This window comes from Cebus imitator, unplaced genomic scaffold, assembly GCF_001604975.1.
Source record: "Cebus imitator isolate Cc_AM_T3 unplaced genomic scaffold, Cebus_imitator-1.0 Scaffold277, whole genome shotgun sequence".
Taxonomy (NCBI): domain Eukaryota; kingdom Metazoa; phylum Chordata; class Mammalia; order Primates; family Cebidae; genus Cebus; species Cebus imitator.
Genome location: NW_016107592.1, coordinates 2,664,770 through 2,677,770, shown reverse-complemented (window position 1 = coordinate 2,677,770; position 13,001 = coordinate 2,664,770). Strand labels below are relative to the sequence as shown.

The following is a 13,001-nucleotide window of genomic DNA, read 5'->3' as shown; positions in this document are numbered from 1 at the left end:
CCACCAGCTCTCCTTCTCCATCTGCCCAGCAAGGTCAGTCTCTCTCAATTTCTTGAGCATGCCATGCTGTATGGCACGTAACCCACTTTGAAATTGTTATTTCCTCTGTCTGAAATACTCTTCTTCCCTGTTTCTTTTCCTAATTCCTACTTTAAATCTCAGCTTAAACTAACTTTATTTAAAATGGCCTAATCTGACATCTTAGTTTCTGTCAGGTTCCTGTTGGAACAGAACTCTATATTTACCCACTCGTAACCCATGTCAAGCTTATCATTATTATAATTATTTAATTATTAGAAATATAATAATCCTTGCCAGGGTATAAGGCTTGTTAGGGCAGAAATCATAATCATCTTATTTACTGTAATATTCCCAGTACCCAGCTTAGTATATAGTACCTTGCACATAGTAAATGCATAATGACTATGACTGAGCCTTTGCATACGCTGTAGCTCTGTCCAGAATGGTTTTTTACCACCATTAACACCCCCTAGTAAAATCCTACACATCCTTCAAGAAATGTTAAACATCTCTGAGAAGTCTTACCTGCACATCCACACCACTTGCCTGTTCAAGTGAATCACTTCTTCTTTGTGTTCTTACTGTATTGTATACATAAGTATGTTAATGCAATAATTATACACCACTGTAAATACCTAGCTTCATGTGTCAGTCTTCACTAGATTATAAACTCCCTGAGGGCATGAACTATTCTTATTCACCTTTGTATCACTAAGGCTTAGAAAAGTACCTGACATTGACAAGTAGATATCCATAAATGTTTACAGGCATATTAAATCAAGCATTGTTCTCTAATATTGCACTAAAAAGTTGTTTCTTAAAATTAAATCTGGGTTCCAATTCTAGCTGTTCTGCATGATAATTGGCAAACTGTTTAACCTCTCTGGGCCTCAGTTTTCTCAGTAGGTAAAACAGGGCTAATAATACCTACTTGGAAATACTGCTATGAAAATTAAACAAAATGACACAGTGCAACAATTAGTACACACAGTGCCTGGGATGTAGTAGCCCACTCTGGCTTCAACTTGATAGAGACAACTAGGACAAAACAAATACAAAAATAAGTCACAGCAATCAAGAGAGACTGAGCAGAGAGTGAGTCATTCCATTTAATCATTTTCCCAAGGAGATTAACAATGAAGAAACATAATAAGCAAAATAAACTCTACTGGTGGTATCTGCCTTGGCATATACAGCCTGGTAAGAATTCACTCCAGAGACCTCTTGGCTAATGGCTACATCCCGCTCCACAGCTCAGCAGGTCAGATCTTAATCTGTGGTACCAAGCATGGTTAATTCAGACTAGAATAGAAACTACCTCATAAAGAATGTGTTCACAGGTGAGAGATGGAGGAGAACTTGACTGCAACCACATCAATCAACTGTCTTGCAATCTGGCAGAAAACACTGCAGAATGGTTGGTGGATACTAACAGCCACACAACTGCACTTACCTGTACTCAAGAACCAGCTTAGACCAGATAATAAGCAGCTTTCTGCTTTTACCAAAACAATGGTCAGACCTACATAGAATGAACATCTCTAGGGTCAAATTACCCTTTGTACATCTGGGCAACACCAACTTGGCTGATACCAAGCAGCATTATATATATACTCCTCAGCCTATGAGCACTACCCACAAGCATCAGGTTCATTGCTCATGTATGCCAAATGTAAGAGCAGATTTAACGATTTCTCTGCTTCTTATTCATAGCATGCTTACCTCTGCAGAGCCACTGGTAGTCAGACCACCTAGTTCACTGGAGTCATTCACTTTAGAATGCTGTGTCACTACAGGTGTAACTACTTCACTGGGACTACCTCTCTTCCGAAGCTTCCTGATTAAGCTCTGCTGGTCACTGGAAGATACAGCAGGTCTGAGTGCAGTTCTGGGTGGGCTCTGCCTCCAAGATGCCCAGTTCCAACCTAGCCCCAGAAGATGCGGTACATCATCTTCAGGTAGAAAGCCCAAATCATCTGCAGTTTGGAATTTTTTTAAAAACGCCAGTATGGAATTGGAAGAGTGTGTCCTAAAAGCCCGGCAGCTCTGGGGCCTGCTGCAGTCTGCCTGAATGCACATCCCTTCTAGCCACCAAAAGGCATGGCAGGCAGAGTCCTGGCAGCAGGCAGCCCAACATGACTGGAGAGAGGGGGTTCCTTCAAGAAGCCAGAGGTGATTTTCTCCCCCAGATCTCAGGCCAACTCCAAATTGTGTCTTCCCCTGCTGGCACCTGCTCTCACTGGCATCTAAAAACAAAGAATGAAAACAATTTTCAGATGAAATAAAAACAGAAACTACTGCTCCATAAAGAGCCCTGAGCACCAACATTTGAGGCTATTTTGAAGACAAGTTTTTAAGAGGGTGAGAAAGCCATCCAGTGAGTGGAACAAAGGATGTGAAAGAGAGTGTTTTTTGTCTTAGGATATTTTAGGTTCTAGAAATACTGCTCCACATTCATTAATGGTTCTCCTTCTCAATGAGTTCCTGCCATGGAGATCTTTTACACAGAATTCCAGTTCATAAACAGGAAAAAGCAAAACAAAAACGAAAAGAAGTATTCTGGTAGAAGTATATGCAGGGAAGTGGCAAGTGGGGAGGAAGAAGGCAGAGTCCCAATACTTGACGACTTCCCACTCACCTCCAAGGCATTTCTCAGGGACAATGTGAGAAATGTGGGACCAGAAGAACAGGTAGCTGAACACGCTGGAATATTTTCCCCAGCAAACTGGCAGTAACACAGACTGAGTACTCTTGACCTCATGCAGGTTATAGCCACATACATTTTTTTCAAACAAATTATTTGCCAAAGTCAAATGGCTTTGCATATCATAGTATCAGCCAGAGTAGGAGTAAAGATTACTAAAAATTTTAATCGTGAGAGCAATTCTGCTAGAAAGAACTTCCTAATAACAAGTCATGTCATGGTAAGAAATAATAGAACATAAATACAATAGTGACACGCTGTGGGTAACCTAGATAATTGGTCCAAAATTCTGGCTAATGTTGCTTATGGATAAACTTTGGACTTATTTCATTTAATTATTTCAGGCATGGCATTGATTCTTCTGAAATGGTATCTCACCTCTGTTTTCATAGATGAAACAAAAACTTATTCTAAATGAAAGTGATTATGTGAGTTCATTTTAAGTTACTGGTTATATACGTCTCTAATACCAGCTATATAGAAACAGAACCAGGATGAGGCAAGAGAGTGCCTCCGGTATAAAATTTAAGGAGGTGCTCACTTTCAGAGTCATTCCAGTGCAGGGTTGCCTCACAGGACCTTCAAAGTGACTGTCTCTTTAAATTCTGTGCTCTGGGCACCTCTCTCCTTACCCTAGACCTGGCCCTGGGGTTACAACATGAAATATATGTTAGAATTACATAGAAAAAATATGTAATAGAATCAAAACACTGCATATATGGATAATCATGTCTGCATGTACACACAACTGAAAAGGGCTCTAATAAAAGCAACTGACAATCAGCCAAAGCCAATCTGACTCCCATGGAATACTTATTAAATGTGGACACTAATCAACTGGAAGATAAAAGGAAGACAAAGGCAAGCTTCTAGACTACTGAGTCAGGAGCACTATGGAAGTCAGCACTGGTACCAACCTAATACCAGACCAGGCAATTTACAAGGCCAGAGAAAACAGAACTGCCTTAAAAAAAGATGAAAATACTCCCTCATTTTTATTTACCTTTCCACATAGTCACCAATAGTTAAGAATCTTGGTAACAGTTAACTGAGTGAACAGAGTTGGTTGAAAACAAATGGTTATATTAGTAACTACTATTTCTACCTTTGTATCAACTTTCCCTCATTTGTCAATTTTCTCATACTTAAGAGGTCAACACAGATGAAAATTATTTGTACTTTTCTGTAAGCTTATATATATATATATGTATATAATTTTTTTTTTGAGACAGCATATCACTCTGTTGCCCAGGCTGGAGTGCAGTGGCTCAATTTCAGCTCACTGCAACCTCTGCCTACCGGGTTCAAGCAATTCTTCTGCCTCAGCCTCCAGGGTAGCTGGGACTATAGGTGCGTGCCACCACAGCCAGCTAATTTTTGTAATTTTAGTAGAGATGGGGTTTCACTATATTGGCCAGGCTGGTCTCAAACTCCTGACCTTGTGATCTGCCTGCCTCAGCCTCCCAAAGTGCTGGGATTACAAGTGTGAGCCACCGCACTCAGCCATTATTTAATTTTTTAAATGCAATGTGATTTCCACTTCTGCTCTTGAAGAAGGAATTGCCATGGGGCTTGCCTTCCCGTCGTGAGCAATAGGAAAACTAGACAAAATATGTAAAACAGCTGTGTTTAGACAATGGACAACAGGCAGTGCAGGACTGTGATCCCTGAGAGAAAGGAAACAAACCAGATGAGCTCTGTGAATCCCTTGGCTTTCTGCTGGAGGCATGCTCCAGACTGTGGCACAGGTGAGGAGAAGCCAAGCACAACAGGGCAGTTGCTGAATTGAGGAGGCAGAGTTCAGGGTGACTGTGTAGCTAGAATGTTTCAACAAGGTACCAGAAAGGAGGAAGCTACACAGATAAAGAGCTCCAGAAATCTGAATGGTAGTCACCTTCAGTTTTGGTTGAATACTGATTTACTAAGGTATAGGTTGAAACTCCATGAGAGAAATTAGAAAATATTTTGAACTGAACGAAAATAACACAATATATAAGAATTTGTGGGATGCAGTTAAAGCAGTGTCTAGAGGGACATTCATAATTTTAAATGCTTATTTCAGAAAACAAAAGTCTATAAAATCAATGATTTAGAGAGACATGGAGAAAATGACATGTGATGACAGAGGCAGAGATTGGAGTAATACAGCTGCAAGCCAAGGAAAGCCAAGGACTGACGGCAACCACCAGAAGCTACGGGGAGGCAAGGAAGGAATTCTGCCCACAGTCTCCAAAGACATCAACCCTTCTAACACCTTGATTTTGGATTTCTAGCCTCTAGAACTATTAGTGTACACAGAGTTCTCTGCTCTTATTCGAGAGACAGTTCAGGAGACAGATGGCCCAGATCCGGGGATCACTGACATCTGGGGGATGTGGCTGTGGCCTGTACCCAGGTTGAACAGAGATACCGTAATGCTACTTAACAGGACCTGTACAGCGATGTGATGCTGGAAAACTATGGGAATCTTGTGTCTGTGGGCTTCTCTCTTTCAAATCAAAACTAATCACCCAACTGCAGCCAGGAGCAGAGCCTGGATAGACGCATCAGAAGTTGTGTCAGGTACCCGTGCAGTCCAGGAGTACTGGTTTGAAACAAAGATCTTAATGCTAAAGCAAAATACTCTGAAGTTCTGCAAGAGCAAATAAAAAGTGTCACGATAGAAAGAGGCCTGGATTAAGAGGGCAGAGGTTCCATAGAGATGCAGCACTATAAATACAAAGAATGTGGGAAAGTACAATTCAAATACAACTCTTCCTCTTTTAGCCACCAGAGCAATCATATTAGTGAGAAACCCCATAAATATAAAGAATGTGGAATAGTCTTTATGAGCACACTATGCCATTATCATGCCTTTTAAATCATTGTAAATTCACATAGGTGAGCAACTTTACAGATGTATTGAATGCAGCAAATTCCTCAAGCACTAAACATTTATTAATCATCAGAGAATTTATTCCAGAGAGAAATACCATAAAAGCAATAAATGTGAAAAGTTTTCAGAGAAAAAACTGTCCTTTTTTTTTTTTTTTTTTAAGGGAGTCTAGCTCTGTCACCCAGGTTGGAGTGCAGTAGTGCAATCTCGGCTCACTGCAACCTCCACTGCCTGGGTTCAAGTGATTCTCCTGCCTCAACCTCCTTAGTAGCTGGGATTGCAGGTGTGTGCTGCCATGCCCAGCTAATTTTTGTTCTTATTAGTAGAGATGGGGTTTCACCATGCTGGCCAGCTGGTCTGAAACTCTTCACCTCAGGTGATCCGCCCGCCTCAGCTTCCCAAAGTACTGAGATTACAGTCATGCGCCACTGCACGCGGCCAAAACTGTCCTTTCAAATCATCAGATAATTCATACAGTGAAGAACTCTACAAACATGACTGTGAGAAACTCTGTTCAAAAGGCAGTCCTTACAGATCAGGAGATAAAACGCAGTGGAGAGAAACCTTTTTAAAATTTTTATTTATTTATTTAGAGACAGAGTCCCACTCTATTGCCCAGCCTGGCTCATTTATTTATCTATTTATTTATTTTGAGACAGTGTCCAACTCTATTGCCCAGGCTTATTTATTTATTTAGAGACAGAGTCCCACTCTATTGCCCAGCCTGGCTCATTTATTTATCTATTTATTTATTTTGAGACAGTGTCCAACTCTATTGCCCAGGCTTATTTATTTATTTAGAGACAGGATCCCACTCTTCTGCCAGGCTGGAGTACAGCGGCACATCACAGCTCAATGCAGCCTTGACCTTCGAGCCCAGGAGATCCTCCTGCCTCAGCCTCCCAAGAAGCTGGGACTACAGAAGCGCAACCAGCATGTTTGGCTAATTTTTTTACTTTTTGTCAGAGACAGTGTCTCTCTATATTGCCCAGGCTGCTCTTGAACTTCTAGGTTCCAGCAATTCCCCAACCTTTGCCTCTCAAAGTGTTAGGATTACAGATGTGAGCCACCGCGCCTGGCTGAGAAAAGCCTTTTAAATGTAAGAAATATGGGAAAGCTTTCAGAGATAACTGTGTTGGAGCATCACAACCATCTTGGTGAAAAAGCACATCGGTGTAATAAATATGGAAAAGTCTTTAGAAAGAGCTCAACTTTTATTAGTAATCAAAACTTCATATAGGAGAGAAACTATCACTATATTAAATGTGAAATCTTTTTCAGGTATAGAAAGATTTACTGGGCATCAGAAAACTCATAGTGGAAATACACTCTATCAGGGTAATGACTGTGGGAAAGCCTTTACAAAGAGCTCAACCCTTATTGGACATGAAGGAATTCATACTGGGGGAAAAAAACAAAAAAAACTTTCACTAGGAAAAATGTGGGAAAGCCTGCAGGTACAACCAAGGCCTTGCTGAACATCAGAAAATCCATAACTTATGAAGGTAATGAATATGGGAAGGCTTTTCCCCAAAGTTGAGCCCTTAAACAATGTAAGAAAATTTATAACAAACAGAGTCATCAAGCCAGGCATGGTAGCTCATGCCTATAATAATTCTGGCACTTGGGAGGCTGAGGTGGGAGGACCACTTGAGCCCAGGAGTTCAAGACCAGACTGGGCAACATAGTGAGACCCCATCTCTACAAAAAATAAAAATTTAAATTTTTAAAAAGAGTGAGTCATCAAATGTAGTTAGTGTGGTAAACCTGCAAAAGTAGTTTTATTTCTTCTGACCATCAAAGAGGATATATTCAATAAGAGTACTTCCATCTAGAAACCTTCTCACTTTCAGGCATGTTCACTGTAGTATGGTTTGTATTAGTAAAATAGATGAAGAACCTAAATTTCTGCCAACATGAAAATACTGTGTACCATTTCTTTCAAATGGTACACAGTATCCAGTTACTACAGGATACTGTGTACCATTTGAAAGAAATGGCGTAGAATTTTATATACAGCCATAGAAATATCCCCCTTGATACCTTAAGTTAAAAAAGCAAGTTGCAGAAAATCTATATATTATGTTATTATTTACATTTTTAACAATGAAGCTATTTTTGTTTGTCTACATATATTATCTGTATTCAAAAAGATCTAAGCCAGGTGTGTTAGCTCATTCCTGTAATCCCAGCACTTTGGGAGGCTGAGGTGGATGGATTACTCGAGGTTAGGAGTTCAAGACCAGCCTGACCAACATGAGAAAACTAAAAATACAAAAATTAGCCGAGCATGGTGGTGCACATCTATAATCCCAGCTATTTAGGAGGCTGAGGCAGAAGAATTGATGGAATCCGGGAGGCAGAGGTTGCAATGGGCCGAGATCATGCCACTGCACTCCACCCTGGGCATGGAGCAAGATTCTATCTTGAAAAAATAAATAAAATAAAATAAAAAGATCTGGAAAAATAAAAGCCAAACTTTGACAGTAAAAAAAAAAAATTTTTAATCAATGATCTCTGCTTCTGTCATAAAATCTGAAAAAAGGAGAATAAATTAAACCCCAACATAAGTAAAGAAAAAAAATGATAAAGATAAGAATAATTAAACAAAAAACAATAGAGAAAAATCAATGAAACAAAAATCTGAATGTTCAAAAGATCAATAAAACTGATAAAGCTCTAGTCAGACCACAGGAAAAAAAAAAGAGTAGTCAAAAATGACCAGAATCAAGAATGAAAGAAGGGGCCAGGTGTAGTGGCTCACGCCTATAATCCCAGCACTTTGAGAAGCCACGGCAGGTGGATCACTTGAGGTCAGGAGTTTGAGACCAGTCTGGCTAACATGGTGAAACCCATCTCTACTAAAAATACAAAAATTAGCCAGGCATGGTGGCAGGCACCTGTAATCCCAGCTACTCGGGAGGCTGAGGCAGGAGAATCACTTGCACCTGGGAGGCAGAGGTTGAAGTGAGCAGAGATCATGCCACTGCACTCCAGCCTAGGCAACAGGGCAAGACTCCATCTCAAAAAAAAAAGAAATGAGGCCCGGCGTGGTGGCTCACGCCTATAATCCCAGCACTTTGGGAGGCCGAGGCAGGTGGATCACGAGGTCAAGCGATCGAGACCATCCTGGTCAACATGGTGAAACCCTGTCTCTACTAAAACTACAAAAAATTAGCTGGGCATGGTGGCACGTGCCTGTAGTCCCAGCTACTCAGGAGGCTGAGGCAGGAGAATTGCCTGAACCCAGGAGGCGGAGGTTGCGGTGAGCCGAGATCGCAGCCATTGCACTCCAGCCTGGGTAACAAGAGCGAAACTCTGCCTCAAAAAAAAAAAAAAAAAAAAAAAAAAAAAAAAAAAAAAAAAAGAAATGAAAGAAAGAAAGAATATTACTATAGATTCAATAAACCAGGGGCCATACACTCCATCTCAGTGGCCAATTTAGGCTGCTGCCTGTTTTTGTAAATAAAGTTTTTATTGGAACAGAGTCACACTCATTTACATAAATGTTATCTATAGTTGTCTTTGCTCTACCATGGCAGAGTTAAGTAATTGTAATAAAACTTACAGCCCACAAAGCCTAAAATATTTACCATCTGGCCCTTTAAAAAAACAGCTTGCTAACCTCTGGTCTAAGAGAATGTACCTTTGTTTGATTCATTATTTACTACTGCATAGAGCCTAAATTTAGATGTTAACTTACAGAATATTGATAAGTTACAAATGATTTTGATGTATATGCATATAAAAACCATATCTATGTATCATATGGGAGTGAGCCATCACGTGCAGCCAGAGGTTATATGCTATTGGACAGAATAAAATATAATCCTGGCTGCACGTGATGGCTCACTCCCATAATCCCAGCACTTTTGAAGACTGAGACAGGAGAATTGTTTGAGCTCAGGAGTTTGAGACCAACCTGGGTAACACAGCCAGACCTCATCTTTACTAAAAATTTAAAAAATCAGCCAGGTGTGGTGGTGCACACTTGTAGTCCCAGATACTCAGGAGGCTGAGGCAGGAAGATTGCTTGAGGTTGGGAGATACTGGCTGCATTAAGCTATGATGATGCCATCACATTCCAGCCTGGGAGGCAGAGTAAGATCCTGTCTCAAAAATTAAAACAAAAATAATATACATAGCTTCCAATATTTTAGTTTTAGTGTTCTGTAATATATTAATATTTCACATCTAACTTACAAACTTACTTCATCATTCCTTTCCTCACCACATAAATTTGTGTTGATCAAAAGCAGTTTTACTGCCCACTGATTGCCTCATTTATGAGCTAAATCTCTGACAAATGCTTCCTTTATATTTGTAAGAGTGATGTCTTTAACATTTTGAAATTTATATACTCAAACACACAAGATTCACAGTCACTTACAGAGGCCACAAAATATAGGAGAACTACCAAATTTCAGGGAAAGAAAGATTTTAAAAATATATTTAGTTCAATTCCCACCTGGAGCTAAAATATCCTCTAAAACAATTCAAAGTATTTTCCAGCCTTTTAAATTACCTCCTTTAGTTGAGAATTCATTAACAAGGCAGGCCATTCTACCTTTGTATATTCTATTCTATTAGTTATTCCTGGGGTAATGGTGAAGCAAATTATGGCATATCAACTTAACAGCTATCACATATGTTTAAAAGGTCATTATAAAGTCTAGGTGGCAAGATGGAAAATTATTTACAATGTAATCCTAAGAGTAAAAAGCTAAATATAAAAGTGCACACAAAGGTTAACAACCAAAATGTCTACAAATGGGCAAGAGATGAACGTAAACACATATGAAATCAACAAACATTTACAAACATTTACTGTGTTAGAAAGTATGATCTATGCTAGGGATTAAAAAAAAACTTCAGTGCCGGGCGCGGTGGCTCAAGCCTGTAATCCCAGCACTTTGGGAGGCCGAGGCGGGTGGATCACGAGGTCAAGAGATCGAGACCATCCTGGTCAACACGGTGAAACCCCGTCTCTACTAAAAATACAAAAAATTAGCTGGGCATGGTGGCGTATGCCTGTAATCCCAGCTGCTCAGGAGGCTGAGGCAGGAGAATTGCCTGAGCCCAGGAGGCGGAGGTTGCGGTGAGCCGAGATCGCGCCATTGCACTCCAGCCTGGGTAACAAGAGCAAAACTCCGTCCAAAAAAAAAAAAAAAAAAACTTCAAAATGGGCTAAATGCCCCCACTTAAAAGGCACAGAGTGGCAAGCTGGCTAAAAAGCAAGACCTGGTCAGACGTGGTGGCTCACGCCTGTAATCTCAGCACTTTGGGAGGCTGAGGTGGGCGGATCACGAGGTCAGGGGATCGAGACCATCCTGGCTAACACGGTGAAACCCCGTGTCTACTAAAAATACAAAAAATTAGCCAGGTGTGGTGGTGCGCATCTGTAATCCCAGCTACTCAGGAGGCTGAGGCAGGAGAATCACTTGAACTCGGGAAGTAGAGGTTGCAGTGAGCCAAGATCTGGCCACTGCCCTCCAGCCTGGGAAACAGAGCAAGACTCTGTCTCAAAAAAAAAAGCAAGATCTAATGGTATTCTGTCTTCTCACTTCTCACTTGTAAGGATGAGTGACACATAATGACATTCATAGGCTCAAATAAAGGGATGGAGGAAAATCTACCAAGCAAATGGAAAACAGAAAAAAGTAGGAGTTGCAATCCTAATTTCAGACTAAACAGACTTTAAACCATCAAAGATCAAAAAAGACAATGAAAGGCATTACAAAATGGTAAAGGGTTCAATTCAACAAGAAAACCTAACCATTCTAAATATGTATGGACCCAACACAGGAGCACCCAGATTCATAAAGTAAGTTCTTAGAGACCTACAAACAAATGTATACTCCCACACAATAATAGTGGGAGACTTCAACACTCCACTGACAGTATTAGACAGATCACTGAGGCAGAAAATAAACAAAGATATTTAGGACCTGATCTCAACATTGGACCAAAGAGATCTGACAGACCTCTACAGAACTCTTCAATCAAAAACAACAGAATATACATTCTTCTCATAGGCACATGGCACATACTCTAAAATTGACCACATAATTGGACATAAAACAATCCTCAGCAAATGCAAAAGAACCAAAATCATACCAAACACACTCTTAGACCACAACAAAATGAAAATATAAGTCAAAACTAACAAAATTGCTCAAAACCATGCAATTACATGAAAATTAAACAACATGCTCCTGAATGACTTTTGGGTAAATAATGAAAATCAGGCAGAAATCAAGAAGTTATCTGAAACTAATGAGAACAAAGATATAACATACCAGAATCTCTGGGATACAGCTAAGGCAGTGTTAAAAGGGCAATTCATAGCACTAAATATCCACATTAAAAAGTTAGAAAGATCTCAAATTAACAACCTAACATCACAACTAAAAGAGAAGCAAGAATAAATCAAACCCAAACCTACTAAAAGACAATAAATAACCAAAATTGGAGCTGAATTGAAGGAAATCAAGTCCAAAAAAAAAAATCAATGAATCCAGTTGTTTTGAAAAAATTAATATGATAGGCCACTAACTAAACTAATAAGAAAAAGAGAGAATATCCAAATAAACACAATTAGAAATGATGAAGGGGATGTTACCACTGACCCCAAAGAAATAAAAATAACCATCAGAAACTACTATGAATACTTCTATGCATACAAACTAGAAAACCTGGAAGAGGTGTATAAATTCCTAGACACATACACCCTCCCAAGATTAAACCAAGAAGAAACTGATTTCCTGAACAAACCAATAATGAGCTCTAAAACTGAATCAGTAATAAATAGCCTACCAACCAAAAAAAGCCCAAGACCAGATGGATTCACAGCTGAATTCTAGGAGATGTACAAAGAAGAGCTGGTACCTTCCTACTAAAACTATTCCAAAAAATTGAAGGGGAGGAACTTCTCCCCAACTCAATGAGGCCAGCATCATCCTGATACCAAAACCTGGCAAAGACACAACTAAGAAAGAAAACTTCAGACAAATATCCTTGATTAATATCAATGCAAAATTCCTCAACAAAATACTTTCAAACTGAATGCAGCAGCACATCAAAAAGTTAATCTACCACAATCAAGTAGGCTTCATCCCTAGGATGCAAGTTTGGATCAACATACACAAATCAATAAATGTGATTCATCACAAAAACAGAACTAAAGACAAAAACCGGCCGGGCGCGGTGGCTCAAGCCTGTAATCCCAGCACTGTGGGAGGCCGAGGCGGGTGGATCACGAGGTCAAGAGATCGAGACCATCCTGGTCAACATGGTGAAACCCCATCTCTACTAAAACTACAAAAAATTAGCTGGGCATGGTGGCGCGTGCCTGTAATCCCAGCGACTCAGGAGGCTGGGGCAGGAGAATTGCCTGAACCC

General features: G+C 40.0%; 1 protein-coding gene across 1 annotated transcript in view; it reads right to left on the bottom strand.

The window, feature by feature from the left end:
- KIAA0319L (KIAA0319 like) overlaps nt 1-13,001 on the bottom strand; it is a 131,002-nt gene that overhangs the window by 77,456 nt on the left and 40,545 nt on the right. The window contains exon 3 of the mRNA XM_037728714.1: nt 1,744-2,267. Coding sequence (XP_037584642.1) covers nt 1,744-2,267 — 524 coding nt within the window. The remainder of the gene's footprint in view (nt 1-1,743; nt 2,268-13,001) is intronic.